Raw genomic sequence first — 27,460 nt, 5'->3', positions numbered from 1 at the left:
GCACTCTGAGATCAATAAATCAACCATCATGACCCCCACTTGTATTAGCAGATCATGACATACATTTACCCAAAGTCCCAGGCATGTCCTGAACCACGCGCTGAATGCAGAAACAGTCCCTCCATAAAATTTGAGCCTGCCAATTGGCTACTTTGGTGAGTGTGCAAGACCAGCAGTAAGATCTCTAAATCTCAATGTAGATATACCATCTGTTCATAAACAGTGCACTTCACACTGCCAGTAACACTTAAGGAACAGACTTATTTTAAAATATAACTTACATCTCTCTAATGAAATATTGCCTTTTTTGGGGCTATACGTTTTTCTATCATACAAGCAAGCCAAACACAAATTACATTAAGCTTCCCTAATTTCTATTACCCCTATGAAATCTAAATTTTAGCTCTAGAGCTATTCAACTCTACTTCAAAATCAATTAATTTGAAATCCATGAATCATTTCAATGCTAACAGTAAATCATTTTAGACATCATTCTCAAGGTCAAATACATGCTTTTAATTTAAAAGTAGTTCTGTTAAAAGATATTTGAAGAAAAAATTATACTTCCATCCCCAAAATATGACCAAATGATGTCATCAGCTTTGCCTGAAGCCACACAATGTACTCTGCATGTGTAAAGCTGAAGCTATGTTTACAGCACTTTCTCAGTCCGCCTGCAAACACAACAGATACTACATTTTGATTTCATGAGAATGCGGGAACAGGATGATCAGTGGTGGTACTGACAGCAACAAGATAAATGTGCAACTGTTGAAATGCAGCATGGTATCTTGTTAGTATCATTTTGGAAGGATACTAGAACCCAATGAAGTCAAAGCCTGAAGTAATGTTACAACATGCATTAAATGCAAACATCTATCCATTTATCTGGGGAGGTTCCTTGCACATAACAAGTGTTGGGAGATGAAGAAATGTAAAATGCTTCTTTGAAATAGCCAAAGTCATAATCTGAAGTTCATATAAAAATAAAACAATGGAAAAGCCTTAGAAAGGCTTAAACCCTGCCCTGAAGGGAGATATGGGTTTTTACTGGCCTGTCAAGATACCAGCCGTGACCTTAATGTAACTGTATATGGGGTAAGAACTCCCATAATCCAGTGAACAGTCCATTTTTAAATTTTTTTTAATGCATAAACAGCAGCACATGCACAGAATATTCTTAGTTGAAAGCAGCATTGAGTGCAACTCTTAAGTGAATGGTCCACAATACAGGAATCGAACCCACAATCTTGGCATTGTTAGAATCATGCTCTAACCAACTGATCCTGCATCATTGACATGAATTTGATTTTAAAAGTTCATCTTCCTTAAGTTAGTATGACACTTAACATATGGCTTGAACACCTGATGAATGTTTCAGTGAGGGCATGTTGCATTCTGCCTCCATTCTGCCTCTGCATTCATGTGAAACAGAATGAAAAGTACTGGTCACAAAACTTTCCAATACTGGACAGTTGGGCAGTGTAAAATAGGCTGAATCACTCAAGATGTTTCCAGTTCTACTTACCAACCAGGCCTAAGACAATATGGACGACACTTAGAAGGGCTAGAAGCCATCAAGAAATCTTGGCAAATTTCCACCATTTCTGTCATAGTTTTGTATCAGCCCACAGCGTCCATGACCAAATACTGAACAAATCATGATAACAATTTCTTGTGCTGTTCAGTGACAAATAGGGTTTGCTGTCTCTCTGAAAATTAGTATCCCATGAAGAACCTACCTGCAAGTTGTAGTCCTGAAGAATTTTCACTAGTGAGTCTCTCAAATTAGGAATCTCCATGCCTTCCTTAATGCGGTGGATCAAAAGTATGGGATCAACATGGGTTCCAATATTGTTCAATAAACCAGTAATAAAAGCTGTGAAAACCAAGAGGCAAAGAAATTAAGAAAAACAAACCAGGAAAATACCTAATTAAAGGATACTTTGGTGACAAGCTACAAGCTTTGGCTTATTCCTTTACAGTTCTCTACTAAATGAAAAAACTAAGTCTCTTTTAGAGTCTTTGTATGTTTCTTGCAGCTGTATTTACTTGAATACAAGCCTTTGGGAAAATGAGGAAGATACAGTTTGGCAATTTACAGAACTTCCAGTGTATTCAGCAAAGTGGTAACTGAGTCTCCAGCACAAAAAGTAAATAACGCATTTTGATTCAATAAAAAGAGCACTCAAGCAAATAGAGTGAAAGAAGTAACTACTTTATGTGATAATTCCTTTCCCAGTTCCAGGGTTTAAAAACAAATTTTCAATCACCTAACCTGATTTCAATGTGTTTTTAAACATTGGTGAGAGTGACACCATAGAAGTCTTTTGCTGTTTGAAGAGCATCTGCCTAAAAAACCCACTAGTATGATGACTCAAGGCTGTGTTTTTTCTTCGACCCCCACAACTGAGGAATATCACTAGAGCTGCTCTGCATATAGGCAGAAACTGTAACATAAAGAAACTGAGAGAATTCAGTATGCTTTGAATTCCTTTTGCTCTAAAGATGTCACTGACTGTAGCATCACTTTTAGTGATGCATTCAAGTAAGGGTAATTTGAGAATGCCATTCTTCTTAAAGATTAACAGATTCTGATAATTTCTTCTGTCAAAATTAGCAGCCAAGGGATGAAAAGACACATATTCTGACATTAATTCTACAAGACTCTCAATCCCCCAGAAAAGAGGTCCCAAGAGAGACTTTAAAGTCTTGATTTAAACCCCCAGAAGAGTTTGCAAAAAACTAATGGAGTTGATAGTTAAGAAAATTCTGTTTTCTTAGTCATTTGAACTTCTTTGAATCTGCCTCCTTGACAAAACTGATGCTTATGTTTCTGAGTCCATCCAACCTTTCAACTTGGAGTAGCTATTCATATCATGAAAGGAAGGCAAAATGCACTCATTATTACCAATCTTACCTTTGTAACACAGAAATAAAATAAATTAGTTGCTTTACTGATGGGAAGAAAGGTGTAGACTCTTCACTTTCAGAATCTCGAAGGGAAGCAGTTGTAATAACATAGCGTGCAAAATCCTCATCAAGGTTGCTGACTGTGTTTTGAGGCTATCTAAAAAGAAAGTCTCATTCTGCTAAACTAAAAGCATTCCTGTTCCCTTGATTTGTCATTAAGGACATAATTATGCAGAGCTTTTTCACTGTTAAGCCTCCAAGTATTCATTGTGTAGCATAACCTCACACTGCCTTACTGCAAGTTTTTATGCACAGTAGGACAGCTGTGCTGTGCTTCACAAACCAGAACACCTCCGTGACCATATATGAATGCCTTCTCTAATGTACATGTGAATAATTCAATCCTTTAATTGCAGTAGCATTCCACACATGCAAGGCTTTACAGAAACTATCCTGCTTACGTGGTTTGTCAATAGAATATAAAATGAGATCTTCCCAAAGTTCTCCATCATCTTGTTCCTTGGCAAATTCAATAGCTTTATCTACATCTTGCAATTCTTCCATTATCATCTTCAAGGCACTGCGGCTATTACCCATTCTGCCTGGAAGGAAAAATAAGAGATTATAAATGCTAATTGCTCATCAGTGTTCAATGCTCTTTCAATAAGAATTTTGTAAGTGTGAAGTTTACTCAAACTAATTCAACTAAGACCAAATCTAGTCTATGCAGATGTAGAAATGCAAATCAGTGTAACCTGAACAAGTGCTTGGAGCAGTTTGCTGGACTGGGACCTGGAGACTTTCTCAAGGATGTGTTGGGTCATATCTGGGGTTTTGAACTGCAGCAACATCTAACATGAGGGAGAGTGTGTCTATGTGTATGGATATAAACTATAACATGAAATACCAGCTTCAAGGGCCCACATGAGCCCTCTTAATTTGCTGTAAGTATAGTGCAGCTTACAGCCATGAAAAATAAGAGGAAACAGGAAGAAGTAGCAGAAATTATGAACTATTCTTTGAATAAATTCATTAGTGAATCCTACTATCCGCTGAAATGATCAAAAAATGTTCTTCTTATTGAACCAGAGATTGTCGTAAAAAATGCTTACTATTATGTTCATGACTAATACATACACATACATATAAGTATTCCAATGCCTCTCATTCACAGGTAGAATTCTTGGCCAGCTAAAGGAGTCAATATACAACTAATTTTATGGGGAAAAAAGATAGAAAGCAATATAAGCAAATGTTTTGTCTCAACATAAGATAATACTACGCTTCTGAGACGTACTCAGAATAAAACATTTGTTTAATTTCTCTTCTCTTTCCAAAACTGACATTATAACTCTTCTCTTGGAGATTGTACCAGAAATACCTCCCTGCCCAACTTGTTCCCCATAGCCTCCCCAACACTTTCAGAACCGGAGAAGAACACCAAGTAAAAATCACAGTAACACAATATATGAAGCTAAGACATCATATCCATCCAGTGCTTTGTTTTATTTCCTAAATCATGTTATTTGGTTTGCATATTAGACAATATATTTTTACAACGTAAATTTTATTAGGAGTTTAAAAGTGTTGTAATTATCACAGTTATTTATACGGAGTTACTTACTTAGAAGATAGACTGTCTCTTCTACAAAGTTCCTCTGCTGGCAGATCTCAAGAGCCTTCATTGTAAGGAAAGAGAAGAGAATACAGGAAACCATGCCACGTGGAATTTTACTGATCACAAATGCTGCAAGAAGCTTGAAGCGATTTTTCCACAAAGTTACATTATTCATTTTGACAAGAACACAGCTCCCTTAATAAGCACTGCCAAGTCTTCTGGCCTTTATTAAGAAGAGGAACTCCACAACTTCAATTATCCTCTTTAAAATTCTTTGAGACTGAATAAATCTGGGGACAAAACAGGTATTTCAATCTGGACTGTGTCAATCTCTGCCTTTAATTCTACCAGCAACTTCTTTATTCTGTCTCCAAAAGCTGGTTAATACAAAACATTAAGGTTATCTGCTATCAAGACTTGCTTCCTGTGGGTGGACTTATGTGGTCTCTAGTGACGGAAGTCTGCTTGACATTCATTATTAACACAAGGCTGAAACTCTCCTCAGGGTAACCAGCATGGTTTCAGGAGAGAGAGTGTCCTCCAAATTTTGTACCAAGACGACAGAGCAAAATAACAATTATGAAAGAATATGGAGGAAGCATTTCTTGTAAATTTGGTTTAAAGGCCTGAGGGCGAAGTCTCTTTAGCAGCTACAGAATCTGTGTGTAGTTGGAAACCAGAACTACAATTATCAAAACTACCAAACTGATTACCAGTGAGTTTGTAGTAACAGGAAATCGGCAGGGCTGGTATGCCATAAACAATGCCATGCCTGTTTCCAATTTGGAAACAGAAAGCAAACTCAAGATTCGTAGCATTCCTGTAAAGACAACTGTTCATCAACTTTCACACTTGGAAATCAAAACTTTAAATACATAAAGTATAGCTACAATCAAAGATGAGGTAGGAATTAGCTTTTCCTTCTAATTCTCATTATTTCAGAAGGGTTACTATGAAGATTAGAGATATGGACAACAAATTTTGGGCTGGGGTTAAGTGAATTACCAGATACTTCAGGTGAATGAAGATATGAATAATAGTAGTAAGTTATACACACAGTTGACAGCCTTCTTTTTCCTCTCCCCTTGAAAGGTAAACTACAAAGCACCAGGTATTCAGTAGGTCTAGATACTGCCACTTCCTGATTGTCATGCTCCCTCTAGAGGAAAACATGGAACATTGCTACTTCTCTTCCAGCTAATTTTTAAAATGTTTGCTAAACTGCACTTGAATAAAAGTGGCTTACTTCTAGAGAGCACAAATAATTTCTTCTTGATGCGTTTATAATTTCATTAGAGCAATAATAAGAGTGGATTTCTTTTTGCAAAATATAAATATAAATATAAATATAAATATAAATATAAATATAAATATAAATATAAATATAAATATAAATATAAATATAAATATAAATATAAATATAAATATAAATATAAATATAAACTTCTTTTTGCAATTTATACACCATGCTGGAATTTGCCTAACAGGAACTGAAAATAATAGTAACTGGGAAATTCTTACTCCCCTTTTAATTTTCTTAGAACAAAGATATGTATGTCACAAGATGCGTTAATATACGACATGCATGGTAAGAAGTGTAATTACAGAAATAGTAGTAGTTTCTTTTCCTCTCTTCCTTAGCTTCTTACTGAAAGACGTTAACATTTTAACATTAAGGTTAGAATGACACATTTTTTCTGACATTCTTCTCTCCTAACTTTGGTGATAACTGCACCACATTTTCCAGAAGCTGATGGGTCTCTAACCTATTCTTGCTCATAGCCTGTATCTTCAGCAAAGCAGTGCCAGCAATGAGCATCAATTTTACACAGCACTTTTCTACACCACCTGCCATTAAAGACAGGAGGCTGGATGTGCAATAAATAAAACTAATTTGCCTCAGAATTTTTAAAAAATGCAGGTAAGGTTTTACATATAAAACCACGATCACATGAATAATACATAAGGCAGAAACTTAAGAATCAGTAAGTTAAAAACAAGTAAGCCAATATTGTAGACCAAAGTTTCTGGCTGGAAACCTCTCAGGCTCACTGCCGAAACTAGACAATCTAGTTTCAGGTAATGGTTTCAACAAATCCCAGTTCTCCAATCCTAGGAAGGTATTTTCCAGTATACGAAAGCATGCACAACAAGAGAGATACCAGGAACAGTACTAGTTTTCTTTGGAATGTTAACCACGTAAAATACAACATTCAATATTACACCTGAAAACTACTCCACTGTGTCATCATTATAGCTGCATATGGATAAGCATCCTTTCACAAGATCTCCTCTGCTCAGCCACTAACAGCAACAAATATAAATAATAAAATACTGACCCATCTAAATTGGAAAACTTAGAATTTCAATTCATTTCACATTAATTCAAGCAGGGGAAACAACTCAAGATTGGCCTTACCTTTATGCATTTTGTAATTTGACAAGAAAGAGCAAGGAAGAAAAATAGGAAATAGGAAAAAAATTAAATTAGAAGATGGAAACCTTGTACTCTGTAAAATCCCATGTGTATTAGCCAAAGTACAAAGACAAAATACTTTTAGCCCCGTTAGTTCAGTAACTTATTTTGTGTGTATTATTAAAGAGAAACTTAAGGCCTTACAATAAAAAGGTAGAGTAACTACAGTTACAGTCACTGGTTTTTCAAGATCTAACACTGACAGCTCCTAGATTTGGCAAAATGATTGTCAATTTCTTGAAACCATAGCCTACTGCTCAGTCAGGCTAAGCACTGATGAGTAGATATGTTGTAGCTACACATCAAATGTGAATTCAGAACTTCCACATTAAAAATACCCATCTTTTCCTGCCCTGTGAGCTGAGAGAGGAAAGTCTCAGGAGTCATCAGCTCTGCAAACTAAACTGCACGTGATGGTCACAAACTCAAAGGATCCCTCATATTGGCAGTAGAGGGCAGTACCAGACACAGCTTGAAATTCACAGGACTACAAGCTACAGATCAGACATAAAAATCAAGGACCTATGCTTAGATTTTTGAGGCTTACCTTCTCCAGCGGGCAGTGCGTGCTGTCTCTGAGAAATGGAAGTAAGTTTGGTCGATCATATTCAGCATAAAGGCTGATCTGTTTCTCATGATATCGTTGGCCTTTATGGTGGTCTCTTTTGAAAAGCTTGTGTAAATACTAGGAATCAAAAAAGAGTCCGAATTCAAGCCCACTTATTCAATATTATCAATGAAATAATAGAAACTCCTGAGTTGAAAGGGAACCACATAGATAATGAAATTCCAACTCCTATCCCTGCACAGGACAGTGCCAGGAATCACACCATGTTCCTGAGAGCATTGTCAAAATGCTTCTTGAACTCAGATAGGCTTGATGCTGTAACCCCTTCCTTTGACTGGAAGCCTGTTCCAGTGCCTAGTCACTCTAGTGGGCAAAGCCTTTCCTAGTATCTAATCTAAACCTCCCCTGACACAGCTTCATGCTGTTTCCTTGGGTCCTGTCACAGTTCACCAGAGAAGAGCTCAGTGCTGATGAAGAAGGTGAAGAAAGTGTAAATAGCTCCCCTCAGGAGCTCCCCTCAGTTTCCTCCTCTCCAGGCCAAACAAAACCAAGTGACCTCAGCTGCTCTTTGTATGGCTTCCCCTCTAGACCACTCACCATCATTGCTGCCTTCCTGGTATGCCTCCCTTCTGTAAAGTGACTGTCTGTTGCCTCTGCACAGCTCCTGGGCTGTGGATTGCACTTTTCATAGAACTGCTTCGCATAATCAGATCCCTAACCCATAAATCACCTCTTCACCAGATGAATACCTGGGCCCCATCTTTAACTAGCAGCAAGTTAAACTTCCCTCTCTAATACAGCCCAAGCCCATAGTCACACATTATGTGGAGTCACACTCCACTGGCAGCATGTTCAAACCAAAGAGAAGCTTTTGGAATAGCAGTGTGGAGCTACAGCCTTACAGTGATACTGTAATTCGGTAAAAACAAGAACAATTCGACAGTGTATGGAAGTTACAGCTTCAGAAAGACAAACAATTCATTTTCTCTATGGATCAGCAAAACATATTTTAGACCTGCACCCACCAACCAATCTCATTTTTGGGTAGGGAAAAAGGAGGAATAAAAGCAAGAAGCAATTGACCAGAAAAGACAAGTGCCTACAATGCAGTGCAAAGGAGATGTTAATAAGCATGCATTATATTATCAAATTCTCACAGGTACACTTTTTAAGATCATTTAACTACTGTGAAGATGCTATGGCCCTGCTCAAGAGGAAATTGGCAGAGGAAGCCACTTTGCCTCTGATGATTTATGACGTTTCAGTGTCAGGTGCAATTTGACAAGATAAACACACCTGTAAAAGGTATGTCCAGCCAAGAATTTATTCAGCCCAACTTGAAACCAACATAATACAGGAATACTTACCACATGCTGTAACTCAGGTCTGTTTTCTAATTCTTCAACAACTCTGTCGATCTGAAAGAAAACAAACCTGTGAAAAACATCACATTTACAAGACAGAAAGGAGGACAGGAAATAAAGGCTAGCATTGGATTGCCATGCCATGAACTTGTTATACTCACGGTAATTTTATCTTCATTATCCAAAAGCATGTCTACAGCTTTCTACAACAGAGAAAGAACTCATGTGGAAACTGGTACACATATTTTCTCATACTCTATGAAGTATTATGATTATTCACTGATGGGTGTCAGATGGCTACTGCAGACCTACTCTTAACAGCAAAGAAATTCAGAGAACAATGTACCTAACAACAGCATACCTGGACAGCACAGCATTACAGTATTCTTCCAGAATACTTCTCCTAAGTTTCCTCACTAATAGCAATAAATGCTGTGCACCTACCCTGCAGGTGAAGTATGCCCACTGAACCATCATCAATCACAAAAAGCCATTGCCAAATGATGCAGAAATACTATTTGCTCCATTACAAAAGGGAACTGCAAGGTGATGACTATGTAAGAAACACACAATTCAACCTGCCTCACAACTGGATTCCTCCCAACTACATGCACACCAATACCATTAATCAAGCAAACAAGACTTTGTAAGCCAAGTGGCCACCAGAATACAGGTTCTGCTTCCTCTTTCAAGAGCAAACTTTTGCTTCACTTTCAAAAAATACCCAACCACAGATTCCTGATATGACTTACTCTATTGGATTAAAAAAATATACTTGTTTTTCCTCCATGTAGTTCAGAATGGGCATACTAAAAATGATCACCAACAGTAGAGATCCATATTTTAGCTACAGTGCTTAAACAACTATTGCACTGAAAAAAAGAGGTCTACTTGATTATCTTCCCAGTGATCACACCAAAACTTATTTGCCACGGGTTTTATAGCCAGCTGAAAAGAAAGAAGATAGAATTTAGTGTGGAAAAACACTTCCTGATTATTGGAGTTTAGGTTAATAACCTTGCAAACTTTCAGAAGCAGATTAATGGACTGTGTTGAAAGGAAAATGGCAAGTACATTAAATATATTCCTAAATAAATTCACTATCTCCTTTCTTTGGTTTATTAATACCATTATTTGATTCAAAATACAGAAAGAGTAACATGGTGATATCATACTCTGTGTGAAATGATGTTTAATATTGTAACTTGAGAATCACAACAATGACCTCAAATGATGTGGACACTCAGTTTTCTCACTGAGAGTGACAAATGGAAATGGAAAGGAAACACAGATGGAAATATGAAGGAAAAAATAATCCTTTGGTCAATTATTTTGCAATCCAGGGAAACAATCTTCCTTATCTCAGAATGTGTCCAGATGCAGCAAACACACTCTCTGTCTCAACACCACCTTTAGCTCATTTATTTTCAGACTATTAAATTATATCTAGAGGAAAGTGAATATAAAATCATTATGATCACCATACCTCTGAATCAAAATCCATGAGCAGAACAATTTTGTCTCTGATAGAACTGAAGAGATTGTGCTTGTGGATCAACTGGAAGACGTCTTTGTGCCTCAGAGTTAGGTAGATTTCCAGAGCTCTGCCATAGCGCTGATCATAAGTGTACCTGATAAAAAAGGGATTATAATACATGTAATGTTACATACTTAAGTGTAGGAAAATCACTTATGAGAGAAAATATAAGCATACTCTAGTATGTAAAACATGTTAGGATACTACTTGATTTTATAAATATCTAAATAGAGCTGTGATCCATTTTTGTAAAGGGAAATAAACACCAGGCAACATTAATTTCACCTCTGTTTATACTGGCCTTCACTTGTGTTCTGACCTGCAGTTTTCTGCATTTTCATTTTCCATTTTCAACTCACAGGGGAAGACACACAAAATGCTAGCCTTTCAATTCTTGGAAACCAATGGGAACACTCTTCAGAGCTAAAAAACCATTATTCTCTTAAAACTTTTGGGCAGATTGTAACATAGCAATAGACAGCAACTCTTCTTTCTTCAAAGAAGCAGTATGAAAATAACACAGTGATCAGGCTGAGAAAATCAAAGAGCTTTATCCCTGTACAAAGTGACCAAGAACCAGACCAGTTTTGGCACATTTCCAGTCATATATTTCCATCCATGCAGTAAACCTAAATATACGACTCCTTAAATAGTAGGCAAACCCCCCCACCATTTTATTTTCACATGGGTAATTCTGAAATGCACACTTCAGAAAAGAGGTTTCCTCTGACAGTATGAAGAGGAATGCTAGTTATTTACTTTGGAAAGAGGAGTAGGAAATCCAATCTCATGCTTAACAGTTTGCTTTCATAGTCAATGTGAACTTTACAAGGAAGGGTAAAGAATTGCTAAGCTGCGCAATCAGCTCAATGGAGAGAACAGAAAGCCAATACTCTGTAGACTGCAGCAAAGAAGATTTCTGTTAAGAGAGCCAAGCAAATATGGATAAACTGCAGTACACTATTTTAAGTGTACATTTTGTAACAGGAATTTAAAACTGTACTCACAATTCTGCAAGTGTTCGTAGCAAAGTCCTGTTCTGTGGATCTTTCTTCAGATGATCCACTACAGCTTGAACTATGATTGTGTTGTTGTACAGATCTCCAGGCCACTCTTTTATTAGGGTTGCAAACCCCTAAAAGTATAAGAGATTGTAACAGAAATAGAAAGAATGGCCTAAGGAGCATTTCAAAACATCAAAGTTTCAGCTAAGCCTCTGAGATAATACCTGCTGTCTTTAATCTTTAAGGAACTTTCATGTGCCCACAAACATGTACAATGCAGAACACAGATCTTTCCTTCTTAGGGCAATGTTATTAAGATTCATAAAGCTGAGTCTTTTTCAGGTGCTGTAGGCTTTGTGCATCACCTCAACCACTTATGCTACATAAACAAACTAAAAATAACAGTCTAATAAATAATCAATCTCACAATATTTGCATTTCTGAAGAACATTCTATTTATTCTCTTAAAATTAAAATTCAACTTTTAAAAATTCTCATTATTGTGGAACTGTCGACTGATAAACTGTTTGAATATGTCTGAGAATTTGCTGTCAGAATTCTGCACTGCTAAGGGTCTTTGACTGGCAATAACTATTGGACACATTGATGTGGACACATAACGGTGCAGTACCTCATAGTCACTTTCCAAAAATTCATGCAGGACCATTTCATAGATCAGAGGTTTCAAAACTGGATCTCGTCTTGGCAAGTAACGACTAATTGACTATAGGAACAAAGAGAATAAAGTGTCAGATTGGGAATGACATGTAACATCCTGTTATATTGATAGAAAAAAAAATTGTTGTGAAACAAAAGAATAAAGCTATATGTAAAACACGGACCCTGGTAATCCCTGGAAGCCTTATAAACTCATGCTTATAAGCAGCACCCAGAAGTTATTTACTTTAGGATTATATACACTGGGATTGTGTAACTCATTTGAAAGAACCATCATTTGAGAGACAGGTGGCAAGATACTAATTAGAATGGGAGAATCAGCCATTGTCCTTATGAGAGTAGTCATTTAGAAAACAAAACCCATAAAAGACCCCTCAAAACAAGAACGTTTTCAAAACCCGTTTTGTTAAGTCTTGGCCTTTTAAAAAGGTATAAGGATTCATTAGCTGAAAAATGTGTTGTAGTGGGTTGACCCTGACTGGATACAAGGCACCCAACAAAGCCACTCTCTCACTTCCCTCTGCAACTGGACAGAGGAGAAAAAATGTAACAAAGGGTTCTTGGTTTAAGGTAAGATCTGTGAGGGATCACTCACCAAATACCATCACAGCAAAACAGATTCACATTTGGGACAGTAATTGAATTTATTAATAATCAAACCAGAGTGGGATAATAAGAAAAATAAATCTCAAAAACACCTTCCCCCATCCATTCCTCCTTCCTGGGCTCTACCTCCTTCACATCAGAAACACAGGGAGACAGGAAATGGGGGTTACGATCAGTTCATCACATGTTGCTTCTCTCACTGCTCAGGTAGAGGAGTCCTTCCTGCTCTCCACTGTGGGGTCCCTCCCACAGGAGATAGCTCTCCACAACCTTCTTTAACATGCCCATCCCATGGGCAACAGTTCCCCATGAACTGCTGCAATGCGGGTCACTCTTCCACTGGGTGCAGTCCTTCAGGCATATCCTGCTCCAGCATGGGCTCCTACACAGGCTGCAGGTGCATCCCCTCTGTTGTCCATGGGTTGCAGAGGCACAGCTGCTTCACCATGGTTTGCACCACGGTCTGCAGAGGAATCTCAGCTCTGGTGTCTGAAGCACCAACTTATTCTCCACTGACCTTGGTGTCTGCAGAGTTGTTCCTCACTCACATTATCACTCCATACTTCTCTGGTTGCAATTACAACTGTGCAATAACTTTTTTCTTTCTTTTAAAATCTGTTACCACAGAGGTGTTCCTATCATTGGCTTTGTCTTGGCCAGCAGTGGGTCTGTCCTGGCACTGGCTGGCACTGACTCTGATGGACATGGGGGAAGTTTCTGCCAGTCTCTCACAGAAGCCACTACTGTAACACTCCCACTACCAGAACCTGACCACACAAGCACAATATACATGTAATTTTGAATTATTACTTACTTTGGGGTCACCATTCTATGAAGGGCTATTTTTACATACCCAAATGAAAATTAATTTAAAAATATATCTCTCCATGGAAAGGGTAAAGACATGTGACCTGTTGTGGTATAAAAGGTGTTAAGGAATTGCATTCCAGCAAGCAGGAGATGAGAAGCTGTCAGAATAAATCAGCTCATACCCTGGAATTTCAGCGCAGCATATAATTAGCACTACTATTCCATAGTAGCATAGTGGCAACTAGAGGCCAAGATTATTTCCTGCCAAAATAAATCCCACTGCTACCAGCTGCCTGGGGTTTGTAGCTGAGTTAGGTAGGGTTTATAGCTGAGAGACCAACACCGGTGAAATTCCTCCAAACATTCAGAGATGTTGTAGCCTGTTGCCTGCTATTGGCACATGGTACTACAGCATCTTCTTACTGAAGCCACTTGAACAAAGGAGAAAAAAACATCTCATTTTTCTCATCACTACATTTTAGACCTTTCCTCTCGCTGTGCTGTTTCGACATGGCTAGCTTTTGAAATGTAGTGCTGCCAAAATCAGCAGCACTACATTTGAGAGACAGCTGTCACAGAATTTATCAGTTAACTCAGGGCACAGTCTTGCCAGCTGCTCAGGGGTATCATATTCCTGACCCCTTCATAAAAAGTCTCTTTTGACCATGGAGAAGGCAAGCTGGACAACAACTGGAGACTCAAAAGCAGAAGACAATCTCCAATGGTTGTTTTCACTCCCACTTTCTACCTTCCTGTTACCACCTGAATGAACAGCCTCCCCCAAAAGACTGTTGCAACTCCTAGCTGCAGTTTGGCCATGCAGCAAGCTCTGGAGAGGTGCAGTTGCCTTGTTGTGTGTGAGCCAGACTGCTTCGTGAAGGAAATTTCTCCTGCCTTATGTGCCATTGCCTTAAAGAAAAATTACAACCACCTCCTGCAGTTTGACCACCATGCTCAGGAAAGACTGAGCTTACAAGCAGCATGTAAGAAGCATACAAGTTATTTTTAAGCCTTGGCACAAAGGCTGGAGGTTACAAACTCTTCCTATTTTATTTTTAAGCTGCAGTTAGGGAGCAAGGTCACACAAAAAAGCTTCTGAATCAGACTGTCTTTGTAACAATTCTTGAACTATGTGATAAAGTGACTTTAAATAAAAAAGCAGATACTATGCACAGAAATATTTTCCTCCCTTGTTTCTTTTCAAGATCTGCTTTCAGACTTTTCATCAATAAATGTAAGGATGAGGTATACACAAGAAAGGCCATATAAAAGTTGACATGAGACAATCATCTCACCAGTAAGCCAAAACAACAATTATTTATTCCTCAAAGGATATCTAAGAGATGAAGAGCCTGTCAGGATAGTGCTGCTCTCTGCTATACCCACTACAGTCAGGTGAAGTCTTTCAAATGTCTTCAAATGTTTTGGTAAAAGCACTGCTTTTACCGAAAAGCTACTAGGTGATCATCCTGCACCACTGCTGAAAGTCACTGCTCTCACAGCAAACAGAATAGAACGTATCCCTCATGCCACAACAGCCAGCACTCACAGTTTGAAACTTTCCTTTGAATCCGTCCACCTTCCTCAGCTGCCTGAGCTGAGACATTAGATTTTATACTGAAGTGACTTGAGCACAAGTGATGCCGTTTGGGTTTTGCCTTTTTTTCTCTTCTATGTTCTCTGTATTCTTCACACATATATTTGTAAGTCTGTCACCTATTGGATTAGTGACTAGTTTTCCCAGTACTTTCCCACTGCCTTTCCCTAAGCAGAAAGACAAAACAAATTCCAGAGGGTCCAGTGCTGTCTTGGTTCTTTCTGGGAACCAAGGCCAAACTCTTCAAAATACATTCTCATGGACAAAGTACAACTAGTGCTGAAGGGGGGGCTCCAGAGAAGGGGCTTGACCTGGGGGGGAATTGCATCACTACTTCTCCTCCTAATTGGTGCTTTTTATCAATTATGAAAATTTCCTAAAACCTATAAATCTGTACTCATCCCTGTAGGGGTGGGCTTTTGTGGACATCTTTCCATAACTGCTCCTGAAGGCCTTCAAATAAAGATCCACTCTTATATTACCTCCTTACTAAAATTATCTTGAGTTTCATTTACAGGTTGGGCAAAAGGCAGCACAAGCACGAAACTCCCTCAAGCCACCACTGTTGGAGGAGAGGAACAGATCACTGCAAGGCTCTAGAATCTTGAAACTGCCACAACTAGGTTTACTAGAGGACATTCACTGAAGACAAGAGACATCAAGATATCAAAATGCAACCTTTGGTAGCCAAACAGGACCTCTTACTACAGAACACTCAAAAATCCCCTAAAATCACATGCAAACAAACAATACTCACCCCACAGACTTTGACACTGGGGTATCACTAATTCCTCTGCGCAGGAAGGAAATTTCAAGCCTTTGGTTTATTGTCACCTTAGTTATTGGCAAATCATGCTAGATTTTAAACATCAGATTTCAGGCAACAACTTATATTCAGTGCAAATTCTGCCAAGAATGTTCTGTTTTTAAATAAACTCTGCTTTAGCATCTCAAATAGGCTTCTCACCAGGGCTTAAAGCCATTATAGGCCAATTACAATATGGTTTTTAATATGTGCTAGTCATGTAAGTAGGTAAAAATTCCACACAAGTGATCCCAAGCATTACAAGGACCCCTTAATTTAGATCTGGCTTAATTTAGTTCATCCTTTATGATACTCAGACATCTTTAGAAATCTGGAAAAAGTTATACGCGATTGAAATAGTGAAATAAGGCAGACATTTTCTAGAACAGCAACTCGAACCTGAATAATGGAATGGACTGCATCTCACGTATTTATGAGAATTCCTGGGCCTAGGCTCTAAGAAGAAAAGAAATATTCTAAAGGCTGAAAATAGCCAACTGTTTAGAAAAGCAGTAATTGAGCAGAGATCTTTTTCGAACAAACCTGCAAATATTTTTAAATTTTACAGTCTGCTGGATGGTGTAAGTGGACAGAAAACAAACATCCCTTCCAGACATTTGCAGCTAAAAACCAAAATGCACCCAAAAGGACTATGAAGCAGTGTATCAAAAATTCACCTGTACCTGCATACAAGTCCTTTATTGGACTGAACAAAAGAAACAGAAACATAGGGTTTCATCTTCCAAAGTAGTAAAGAAACCACAAAGAAGTCATACTAAAGGTAAGCCTGGTTTTTTGCACTGGAGTGGCTCTGAAACAGAAGTCAGACACTTCTGAAACTCATAATGCTGAAACACTTTTGGTCTTTGAACAGAATTATATAGCTCAAAACTAGCAAAGGACTAGTTTTTCTCAAAAACACTGTGAGATCTTAATAGTATGTCCTTTTTGGCTCATTGAGTTTGAGAGGAAGACATAAAATTCAGAAGTAAATGTACACATTGTTACCAAAGGGAGTGTGCATAATGTTTTCAGTTGATTTAGCAGTGACAGTACTAGGCTTTATGTCCTGTGCAAGTCATTAACTGAGACTCTCACATTAAATGCTGTAGTAGCTGGCTGGCATCTAGGGAAAACACCAGACAGCGCAGACTGCTTCTCTTTCTTACCACCATTTCTAGCACACAGCATAGTCTTCAATGTTGCTTTGCAACTCTCTGACACTTTAAGTTGCATAACTGTTGCAACGGACCTGGATTTGCCAGAAGGACTGACACCCACAGAGTCTATTTTCCTTAATACTTGGGGTAGGATTTTTAGGACATACTGGAAACAAATGAAAAGTAAACGGGAAAGATGTATTAAACTGTGAACATCTTTGCAAGTAAAAGCCTTGGGAGTGGGTCTTTCACGTGGAGACTGCCAACAAGTAAAATATGTAGCACTATGCCGCCAATCTTTTTTTAAGACATATACACATAAATCAGAAAAACAGCTGTCTAGAAACAAACAGAGATCTGAGGCAGCAATATCAGAACAGGGCCATTAAACGTGGTGCTTTAGATACTTGGTCAATACAAACAGTAAGTACAACATACAAACTACTTGAGTGCAGACACAGAAATTAGCTTACTTTAAGCTGACCTATTTCTTTGAACTTGTAAACTTCAAATTCCCAGAGTTCTGTGTTTTTGCCAAGGATTTTCTGGCATTTTCTGGAAGGAAAACGGAAGATGAGAACAAAAGTAGGTAGAGAAAGTACTGTGACGGCATTACTACAGGAATTCCTTTCTTCTTCTCCCTATCAGGACACTTGCAAAAGTGACTTCTTTTGGCAGCCACCACTTCAACCAGAGTATGCCAGGTTCTCCTCCTTTCAAACCTTAAAATTTTATTGCATACAAGAGGACTTACTGGTTATTACGCATCCACCATTAGTGATTAGGGCCACATTAGCTTTCATAGAACCATAGAATGGTTTGGGTTGGAAGAGAGCTTAAACATCATCTAGTTGAAATCCACACACCATAGGCAGAGATGCCACCCTCTTGGTTAGCTTTATAAGTGAAGTTTCTAAATCTCAGCTGAGAAAAACTGAATAAAAAGATACGCTTACGCTTACACGTACATGAAAAGAAAAACCTCGGGTAATTTCTGACCCTTACTTTAAAGTCCCATATTTGACATTTTTGTTTATACCTATGCAAAATCAAATTATTTTCTGATGGTCTTATGTGCAATGACACACTAATAAACAGAGTTTATCAAAATCCAAAGAAATCCTTAGTTTTGAAAATCTAGTGTGACTTCAAAAAATCAAGGCTTACTTTCAAAAATATATGCCTCAATTCTAGTTAAAGTGTACAGTAACTTTTAGGTCATTACAGACAAATATATATGGCACTGCAATACACCTCTATGTTTTGAAACTTCAGAAACTCCAGAACACACAGAAAATCACCATCTACAAATACTTCAGAATCAGTAATTTGTTTTTGCTTTTCCCCCACAAAGACACACTTTAGCCAGCAAAGAAGATCTTTAAAACTTGGTTACCGGGCAGCCAGGTCATACTCTCCTTTCTCCACCAGGTGATTTATATAGGCTAAGCCAATGTCCTAGAGGGAATAAAACCAGAGAATTAGTTACAAAAGTTTGGAAGTGAACTACTTGACTACTGCAAGAACTACCATAACAGCAGTGCATACAGCTGGAAAATCAAGGCTCTAAGTGCATCCCCTGATTCTCCTTTACAAGTGGGGCCCACAGAACAGTCAATACAAAATACTTGCATAGACTGCTCAGAGGTTCAACTGAAGGTGGTCTTTTAAATAATTTTCATAACCTCACTGATGCTAAGAAGACTACCACCTCTAATTACTAAGGACTGTTTGAAATGTATAGCTGATCTTGCAGTGCTTGAACTAGTTAAAAAAGAAAACCACCAGTCATTGTATAAGGCATGCTCTTTGTCAACACGAAGTTTGCAGAGAAGGGCAAAAAGTTGGTTGAGAATATAAATCCTAATGCTGCTCAGTAAAGTCCAGGAATTACAAAGAACTTAGCAAGATTATTAGTTATTATATACTAAATTTCCTTTCTCAAAGTTCATCACACAGGTCAGTTGTAAAATATTTCTGGCAGGCATTTAATATATATTAAAATTTTGGCATCAGTCTCCTAGTGTAATCTCAAACCTCATGTCCATTTTGACACAACCCAGTGTACCCACTGCATAACTTAAGAATCATATCACTAGAAAAAGCATGCTGTTTCTAGAAAGAAAAAAGAAAAAAGAGGAAAAAAGAAAAAAACAGTTGTACAGTGAAAAAGAAGTCCTTGTTTCTTAGAAAAAATAAACATTTGCTTCTTCTAAGGCACATTTCTATGATCAATATCAAGGACAGTACTGATCATAGCAGAATATGAACAGGGGTATGCAACAACTTCAACTGGTCAATCTACTACAAAGTTAGAAAAAAAATGCATATACACAAGATTTTAGGATTTCATTACACTATAGGAACCACCTTTGTATTTTCAACTTCACCATTCTCAAGAAAGAGGCTGACAGAAATCTTCATTCTCCTGTGGACCAGCTTCCCAGTGAGCAGAGAAGATGTATAAGGAAAAGAGATGTAGATCTGGTTGTTTAGGATCTCTGTGCTCTGCTCAAGAGGTGCAGAGGAGCAGTGATAATTACTGCCATCTAAAGAATCCCCAAGGCTACCAGATTTGTCAGGTGTTCTGAGTGTGGTGTTGTTAGTGAAAGCATGAGTTATTTTAAATCAGTGTACCACTAATCCTTCACTTAGGGCTTGATGACAACATTTTGATTCCTCAACACATTCTGTTGGCTTTTGCTTTAGAGACCAAACTCTCAAAAACTACTTGTATTTCACTGAATTTAATCATTTATTGTAGAGCAAGTTCCTGCAAAGCAGAAGAAAAGCTGAGGGTTTGGTGGTTTTTTGTTTGTTTTGGTTTTTTTTTTTTTAAATTTTTTTTTTTATTTAGTTTGGTGTTTGTTTGAGTTTCTTTTTTCCTCCTAATGCATTGTCAGGGCCCCCATTAACAATTCTTTACATCTTTTGCAAGAGTCACAGAGCAGCTTTGTTAAATGCAAACTCTGTGATAGGTAATGGCATAACATTTAAATCTTGATTCAACTTCTGGACTACACAAGAATAAAAGTTTTTTAAGACATACTGATAAACAGCATGCTTATTACATCAGTAATCTGACCAAAAAATTAAACACATCTTTGAACACTTTGTACAAACTTCAACTTAAAGCAGCATCAGTATTAGTGAATTTAAACAAAAGCAAATAAACAAAAGCTAGAATTAGTGACACTTTTGTTTCTGTTACACCATTCCTTCTTTTGTTTTAAACATCAGTACCCTTTGTTGCTCTGTGAAAGGGACTATAAACATGGGAAATAACTATATGTAAGAAAAGCAGCTTCTCTTAAACTCTTTACAAAACCCTGTCACATGAACAAGGTATAAGTTAAGAAGAAATTTGTCACTCCCGCCTGCAGTCTCTAATAGTGCAAGCAACTGTGTGTTACTTCAAGCAACAGTAAATTTAATACAAAAGTAAAAGCAAACAAAAATCCCCTTCAGCAATTAGAGAAATGGAATGCTCTTCCTTCCAATGCCAATAGCACCTCCATAAAATGCAGATGCTTTCATGTTTCACAGACTAACTCTCCTGTTCTACAGCTGAAACCAAGAAATCAGATGCCAGTTGGAGTATGCCTAACAGTTATTGCCTGGTGATATAAAAAACAGGGAATTTGTTGCATCTTACACCATTCTAAAAGAAAGAGGATATTTTGTTTTGAACAGAAGTTTTGAGACTTACCAAAATCTTGTGCTTTTTTATGGTTTTCTGACTGATCTCAGCTGCCATCAAAGCCTCCTATATTCAAAAAGGAGAAAACAGAGATACTAGTCAAATACATGAACTTTCAATACAGAAAGCTCTAGAATTGTATAAATCAACTCTTTTTCAGAGTAGGTTTTTGGAAGCACTAGAATATTTAATGCCATGGCTGGATGAACAGCTTTGAATTCATACTCAAACAAAAGCAGTCAAGCAAAGAGAAAACTACTTTTGTTTCCATCTGGGTTCACTCTAGATTATTACATTAGGATCAAATCACAAGATTACAACAAAACACACAATGCAGTCACATTTGATCATTTTCAAATGAGACCCCTCCACTACCAAAACCTGTTAAAAAAAACCAACAGGAAACGGGGCGAATGGGGGAAGGCTACCTTTCAGTTCCCCAGCCCAAATGTCTCCTTCAGTCAGAATGATTTATATTTAAGTGTAATTTGCTGTTCTTCTGCTTCTTCTAATTTTTTTGAATGTACAGAAAAAAAGCAGGCGCTTTTACAAATAAAAATGAAACCTTTAAGATACATCATAACATGCCTGTCTACTAACTTGAATGGCTTTCATAAAGACACACACACAGCTGTCACTTGCAAATTATTGGAGTCTTCAGGGACCAAATGCTGTGATTTACATATACAGCAAAACTGCACTCATCATACAAGTTTGCTATTCAAATGCAAAAGCATCCACATGGATTCAAACAAATCTACATGAGAAATATCATGATTATATTAGCAAAAGCAATACATGCTGAATGGCTTTTCCACATTTTTTTCTTATAACGGGCACACAACAAACATAAATAAAAATTTGCAAGTTAACTTTATGCATCAAAACAGATTTTCTATGCCAATAAATGCAAGATATTAGAATTCAGACCACTGGGTGCATGTTGATATGGTATGTAAGAATTTATTATTATTGTTTTAGGTGTTTAGATATACATACTCATATACCAATATTTATGCAATCAAATGCTGAGCTATTTTTTTCCATGAGAGCTGTATACCCTTGTCTTTTAATATTGGGTCAGCTTTACTGTGCGCAACACCACTTTCAGCATGTGCAGCTAAAGTTTGAGCTCATAGTATTTTACTTTTAAAAGCACAGCTCATTAGTTAACTCTTCTGCTCTTCTAAAGCCAAAACCCAGTTTTAATAATTTTCAGTGTCAGCTAACACATTTCATAACTGATGATGAGAGCAGTATTTTCAGCATTTAATTCAGCTATATCACTTGGGAGAAATTCTGATTAGTTGTTTCAGTAGTGAGACTAACTCTGCAAGAGGTGGAGGGATATATAGTTAACTCCCATCCTTTACAAGCATTTAGTCAATGACTGTAAGAATAGAAACTGTCCAATCCAAATGACCAAGCAAAACCCATCATCCTACTCAAATTTCCAAACAAGGAAAGTCTGAAGGAAAGAATGATGTAAAAATTACTTCGTATTTCTTCTTTTCAAGGAGCCAGTCAATGTGATCATCTTGGTCCCGCTCTTTAGCCACAACCACATCTCTTGGGCTGATGATATAAAAAAGTGATTCACCTTCCGAATACTCTGCAAATGCATACACAGTTTTATTATTATTATATTTTCTTTAAGTAAAGTTCTGCTTTTTAGTACACCCTTGAGGGGAATTTACAAAGAGGAGATGCAAGGAAGACAGCAAGGCTACTCCTGCAGGACACACTAGTTTAGAAGTTGCATTCTCCAATAAATTAAAACTGGTTTAAATGACAAAATATCTTTCAAAAAAACACTACAGCTTATTGCAAATTCTGATTCATCCACTATGTGAAAACTTTATGATGGTTTAGAACCCATTATTGTACTTTTAGAGGACTATTACAATACATTGTCTGCAATAAACTTATCCTTCCCATCAAGGTCAAGGCCATCAAAAGCATAAATGATAGATGCTGTAACTCCTGGAGACACAGCACGTCATTACAGCAATGCATTTCCAATGCTGCAAGTTAAGGTTATATGTATAATGCATTTTCTTACAACGTAAACCTTTATTTTTGAGTAAGCTCAAAGAAAAAGTACTAAAAGGTAAAATCAAATGCAGAAGATGACTACTCTGAATAGTTATCATTTGGACAGAACCATGAAGAAACACCAGTACTTTGTTGGTACAGAACAGAAAACCACATACTGTCCAGATCAGTTTCTATAAACACATACAAATAGACTCCAGAAGTGATAAGCAATTCACGAAATAATGCTTGTCTTAAAGCCATACAAAACACTGAGATTTTTCAGGTAAACTAGAATATTCATAAAGCATAAAAGTACCGCTGTGGACATCAATGTTCTGCTTTGGAAGATGTATAAAGAAATCCCAATTCTACTGATAGCAGCACCAAAGCTTTTGAGGTCAGGAGGAGACATACTATATCTCTAGTGGTTTAAGGGTATAGATGTTCACAAAGAGGTTTGCCAAGCCTATGATTTGAAGTATGCTGCCAGAGGAGATACTTAAAATTCAGATTCACATATTTTAAAAGCCAGAAGAAATGCTTGTGTATAACACAGGCCACATAATCTTCACCAAGGAATTCTGCATCAGCTTTGCCATGCATCTTTCTGAGCTACAACATATAGATCAGAAAACGATCCCATCCTTAAAATATGGCATATACTGTGCCAGCACTTAATGCGCCTTCCTGTTACTTAATTAAACCTATCTTCTAGGTGGAGCTTGCCAAAATCCATTTCCTACTCATTCCATTTTACCATTGGAGGTCTGTAAAATAACTGGCAGCTTTGTCAGTACAGGGAAGCTAAATATCAGTGTGCCCTTTTTAGGTTGACCCAGGTATCTCTTACTGTTGAAATGATACTTATTCCATCTTTCCCTCTAAAGCAGCTTTTCCAGACATTGCGCCACTCATTTCATTATTCCTGAAGACTTTTGTGTAAAAAGAGCTCCTGTGGGTCACATGTTGAATAAATCTCCATCAAAGATATTGCCTTCCACAATACTGGACATTACAGGAGATACATACTTCTACCTTCTCCAGTATGTCTGACCCAATACGGCATTAAAAATCATGATGTTTAAACACATTTGTTTTCTTTCATGTGACTGGTTCTTGTGGATTTCTACTCTACACTTCAGTGTCATAAGCAGTTACAGCCATTCAAGGAGATGACAAAAAATGACATGAAAATGAAAAAGGAGGCTAAGAACATCCAAATATTTTTTAAGCAAGGTATGAAAACAAAAAAATATTGAGAACACCTACCTAAATGATAATCACGACATTCATTTTCCTGAAATCCTCGTACTGTTAGTGCATCAGAAGAGATCTCTTCACAGGACTCAGGTAGAGGTTGCACAATATCGAGTCTAGGCCTTGCACAACACTCCACTTCCTAGAAAAATGACATCTTAGTTGCTTCCTACATGATTTGCCTTAGCAACACCAACTGGTGGTCATCTACAAACAAGGCTGAAATTCAACAGCTGCAAACATTCACAAAGATCTAGTACTTTGCACTGGGTAGTCAGCTGCAAATCATACAAGTTGCAAAGCTGTGCTCCACAGAGTAATTGCATCTGGAACTCAAAGGAAAGTTACTCCAAGTAATCCAAGTTACTCTTGGATTGCTTCCCTTGAAGAGATCAGTCTGGAGGAGGAGTTATAGACAAGACATAGGTCCAACTCTGAGTTTGCTCGCTACTTTTCTGCTCTTGGTCACAGAAGTTTTCAGGGCTATCACAGATGACTATCAAATGCTTAATTCAACAAGTAACAGAAGAATTGAGAACACATACCCAGCTAGGCTCATGCCCTGAAGGACAGAGCTCTATGAGTCAATGATATTCTGGTATTAAAATGAATTTTTTTTTTTTAAACTGGTGTTTGATTTTAGGCAGCCAGCAGCAGCAGGGAAAAATTAATCTGAGACTAATAGAAAAACTTGGTGTTCTGCTGAACTTAGAGTAAAATGAACTTTCAAGTGCAATGCAGGTGGTTATGGTAAGAGGACATAATGGATTTTCACCTTCTGTCCAAGTGAAACTGCTGTGTTCAGCTAGCTGCATTTTTAATTAAGTCAAGGTCCAAGACAATCCTATATTTTCTACTTCATGCTGTGAATTAGAGCAAAAAACAGAATAAAAAAGCAAAGACATATAGAAAGTGGATTTAAACAGCTCTAACCTACCCATTTGGAAGACCCACTTGGGTCTTTTCTCAATTTAACTGTTCAATGAAAAAAAGAAACCCAAACAAAAAAACTTTCAAAGCAAGTTCAATTGTGATGTAATTTGTAATAAGTAAGAAGCTGTCATTTGCAAGCTGTGAAATCAAGTTTAAGAAGACCAATGTTCCTTGCAACTAAAGGACATTAGTAGTGAGCAGCAATTTTGCTGCAAGTTCAGGCAGTTTGGGCTCCACACTAACAAGACAAGTGATCCAAAACACTAACAAAGGAGTTCCCATCACAACAGGACACAAATGCGCTATCAGAGACAACTGTAATTCTGTTCCTTCTACAGCTACCCAGAGAACTGAGAAGTTAGTGAAGTCCAGCATTTGGAGTTTGTTTAAATGGCTAATTAAAAGCAAATACATAAAAAACACTTTTTCCTATGTTCAATTACCATTATATCACCTGAGATTCCCTTTTTGTCTTTCTTTCCTACAGCAACTAAAATGACTTCAGCAGTCACTACCTCGTTTACACTAGCTCCTTTCCTGTACTAGTTTTTCATTAACAGTGGCTTCCCAATTTCTTTGCTCCCTAGCATTTCAACCCACCTTTTCCTCCCCGTTCCTTATCACATTTGTCTGCTTTCTTGTCTTTCACCGACTCTCCCACACTGGAGGACTACTGTGCTGACTCTTTTGGGAAACATTGCTGTGACATTATTTTTCTCCTTCATATAAATAAAGAAATAACAATCTGACATCCTGATGTAGAACTAGAAGCTAACCCCACTGATTTCAGAAGGCTCAAGCATTTGTTTGAACCTACAGCATTTCATTGCCTAGCAACTTGTGCACCCAGTTTCTTAAGGTTACTATGGTGATGGTTGTCTAATGCAGACATGCTTATCAAAGAGATGATCAAGAGCATCTGCCATTCTCACACCACAGCTTCAAGGATTTCCTCCACTGCCCTGCTTTTTATTTGGCAATATGAAATCAGTGTCAGAGACAGACACATGTTCAAGCACAGTAAAAACAGCTGACATAAATTCTAATTTCTACCTATCCACACATGGATCTGGGTACACAACTAAAGATCTTAGAAGAAAGGGAGACAGTGACACCACTCGCTCACATTCATTCAACCCCACAGTGACTCTTATTGCTTGAGTTGATCAACTTCACTACTATCATTTCTTTTGAGATGCAGTGTCAGCAAGCTCCTCTTAAGGCTAAACAAGATTCTTTATTTCTTCTGGTGCGCAAACATCAGGAAGAAAGAGAGAAAAGGGGAGGAAAAAGGCTGGGGTGGGGGAAAGAAAGGAAGGAGAAAGCAAGAAGGGCTAGCTAGAGACCTTTTCTGTGTTCTGCAAGAAAAACAGTAACCCAAACATGATTTCTGACAGGTAAGGACATTAGTCTTCAACATCACCTCCACTGACCTTGTTTTATGGATCACAGACATTTCAAGAACTGTCCACTACCAACAGACTACAATTTTTTTCTCAGATAATCATATTTGTATGACTAGTTGAAGGCCCAATTCACAGGCCAAATTAATGTGAAGAAACTCTGAGATAAAAAAACCTACAGTTTTTTCGGAGATCTCCTTCACATATGAAAGAATAACAAGCTGGTCACAGATAGGTGCAAGTCCACTGATGTAGAATTCAGTGTCAAATTGGAAAACTGAAATACAGGAAAGAAAAACAGACTTAAAAACATGAATGTGTATGAACTACTACCTAAGAAAAATTCACTGATCTTCAGAGGCAATCAACAACATACAGCACCACTTCAGAGAACTGAAGACTCAACACACATAACAAACCCAGAGATTTCCCAGTTGGATCAGATGAAATTTACATTTAATAGATTAAATTGTGTTAAAGCTTGCAAAAAGAAATGTTTGTGTTCCAGGATATGCTACAGATGTTACATTTGAAAGGAAGGTGCAGTCTGATTTCTAGTAATCACATTGAAAAAGGAAGCAAAACAAAAATCAAACTCAATAAAACAGGCAATAAGTAGTACGATTTCATTGGTTTGCATATTCACAGCAAGTTCATGTGGCCATAAGAGAATTGCACTTGCTACATCTATTGGTATATAGGAAAACACAAAGATCATTATTTATTTATCATCACTTTAAGCATCACAGAATAATTTACAAATATACTCATTACAAAGAAAACACAGTGCGTAGTATCTCTTCTTGTTCATGACACTGAAAACACAATTTTCTAAAATTGGTCTTGAAATCGAGATAATTACATGGGATTATTTCAAGAGACAGTGCTGAACTGTATTTACAAAAAGACCTAATAAATGAGACCTCTGCCACAGAAAAATCTATTTATTTTTATTCTGCTGGATTTGCAATGCGTCCCTTTTTTGCAAGTTCCT

General features: G+C 37.5%; 1 protein-coding gene across 4 annotated transcripts in view; it reads right to left on the bottom strand.

Moving 5' to 3' along the window:
• Positions 1-27,460, bottom strand: part of VPS41 (VPS41 subunit of HOPS complex) — a 113,076-nt gene that overhangs the window by 13,848 nt on the left and 71,768 nt on the right. For all 4 annotated transcript variants that reach the window (XM_066191154.1, XM_066191172.1, XM_066191182.1 and 1 more), the window contains 15 exons: positions 26,646-26,743; positions 24,143-24,272; positions 22,333-22,448; positions 20,846-20,902; positions 18,533-18,594; positions 17,610-17,691; positions 12,112-12,204; positions 11,484-11,611; positions 10,426-10,570; positions 9,101-9,142; positions 8,943-8,993; positions 7,555-7,692; positions 4,538-4,592; positions 3,375-3,515; positions 1,743-1,879 (listed from right to left, as the gene is read on the bottom strand). In XM_066191154.1, the coding sequence (XP_066047251.1) occupies positions 1,743-1,879; positions 3,375-3,515; positions 4,538-4,592; positions 7,555-7,692; positions 8,943-8,993; positions 9,101-9,142; positions 10,426-10,570; positions 11,484-11,611; positions 12,112-12,204; positions 17,610-17,691; positions 18,533-18,594; positions 20,846-20,902; positions 22,333-22,448; positions 24,143-24,272; positions 26,646-26,743 (1,475 nt within the window). The remainder of the gene's footprint in view (positions 1-1,742; positions 1,880-3,374; positions 3,516-4,537; positions 4,593-7,554; positions 7,693-8,942; positions 8,994-9,100; positions 9,143-10,425; positions 10,571-11,483; positions 11,612-12,111; positions 12,205-17,609; positions 17,692-18,532; positions 18,595-20,845; positions 20,903-22,332; positions 22,449-24,142; positions 24,273-26,645; positions 26,744-27,460) is intronic.

This window comes from Chamaea fasciata, unplaced genomic scaffold (genome assembly GCF_029207755.1).
Source record: "Chamaea fasciata isolate MVZ Bird 193981 ecotype frontalis unplaced genomic scaffold, bChaFas1.0.hap1 SCAF_1, whole genome shotgun sequence".
Taxonomy (NCBI): Eukaryota; Metazoa; Chordata; class Aves; order Passeriformes; family Sylviidae; genus Chamaea; species Chamaea fasciata.
Note: the sequence above shows the minus strand (reverse complement) of the source record. Positions and strands in the feature narration are given on the sequence as shown.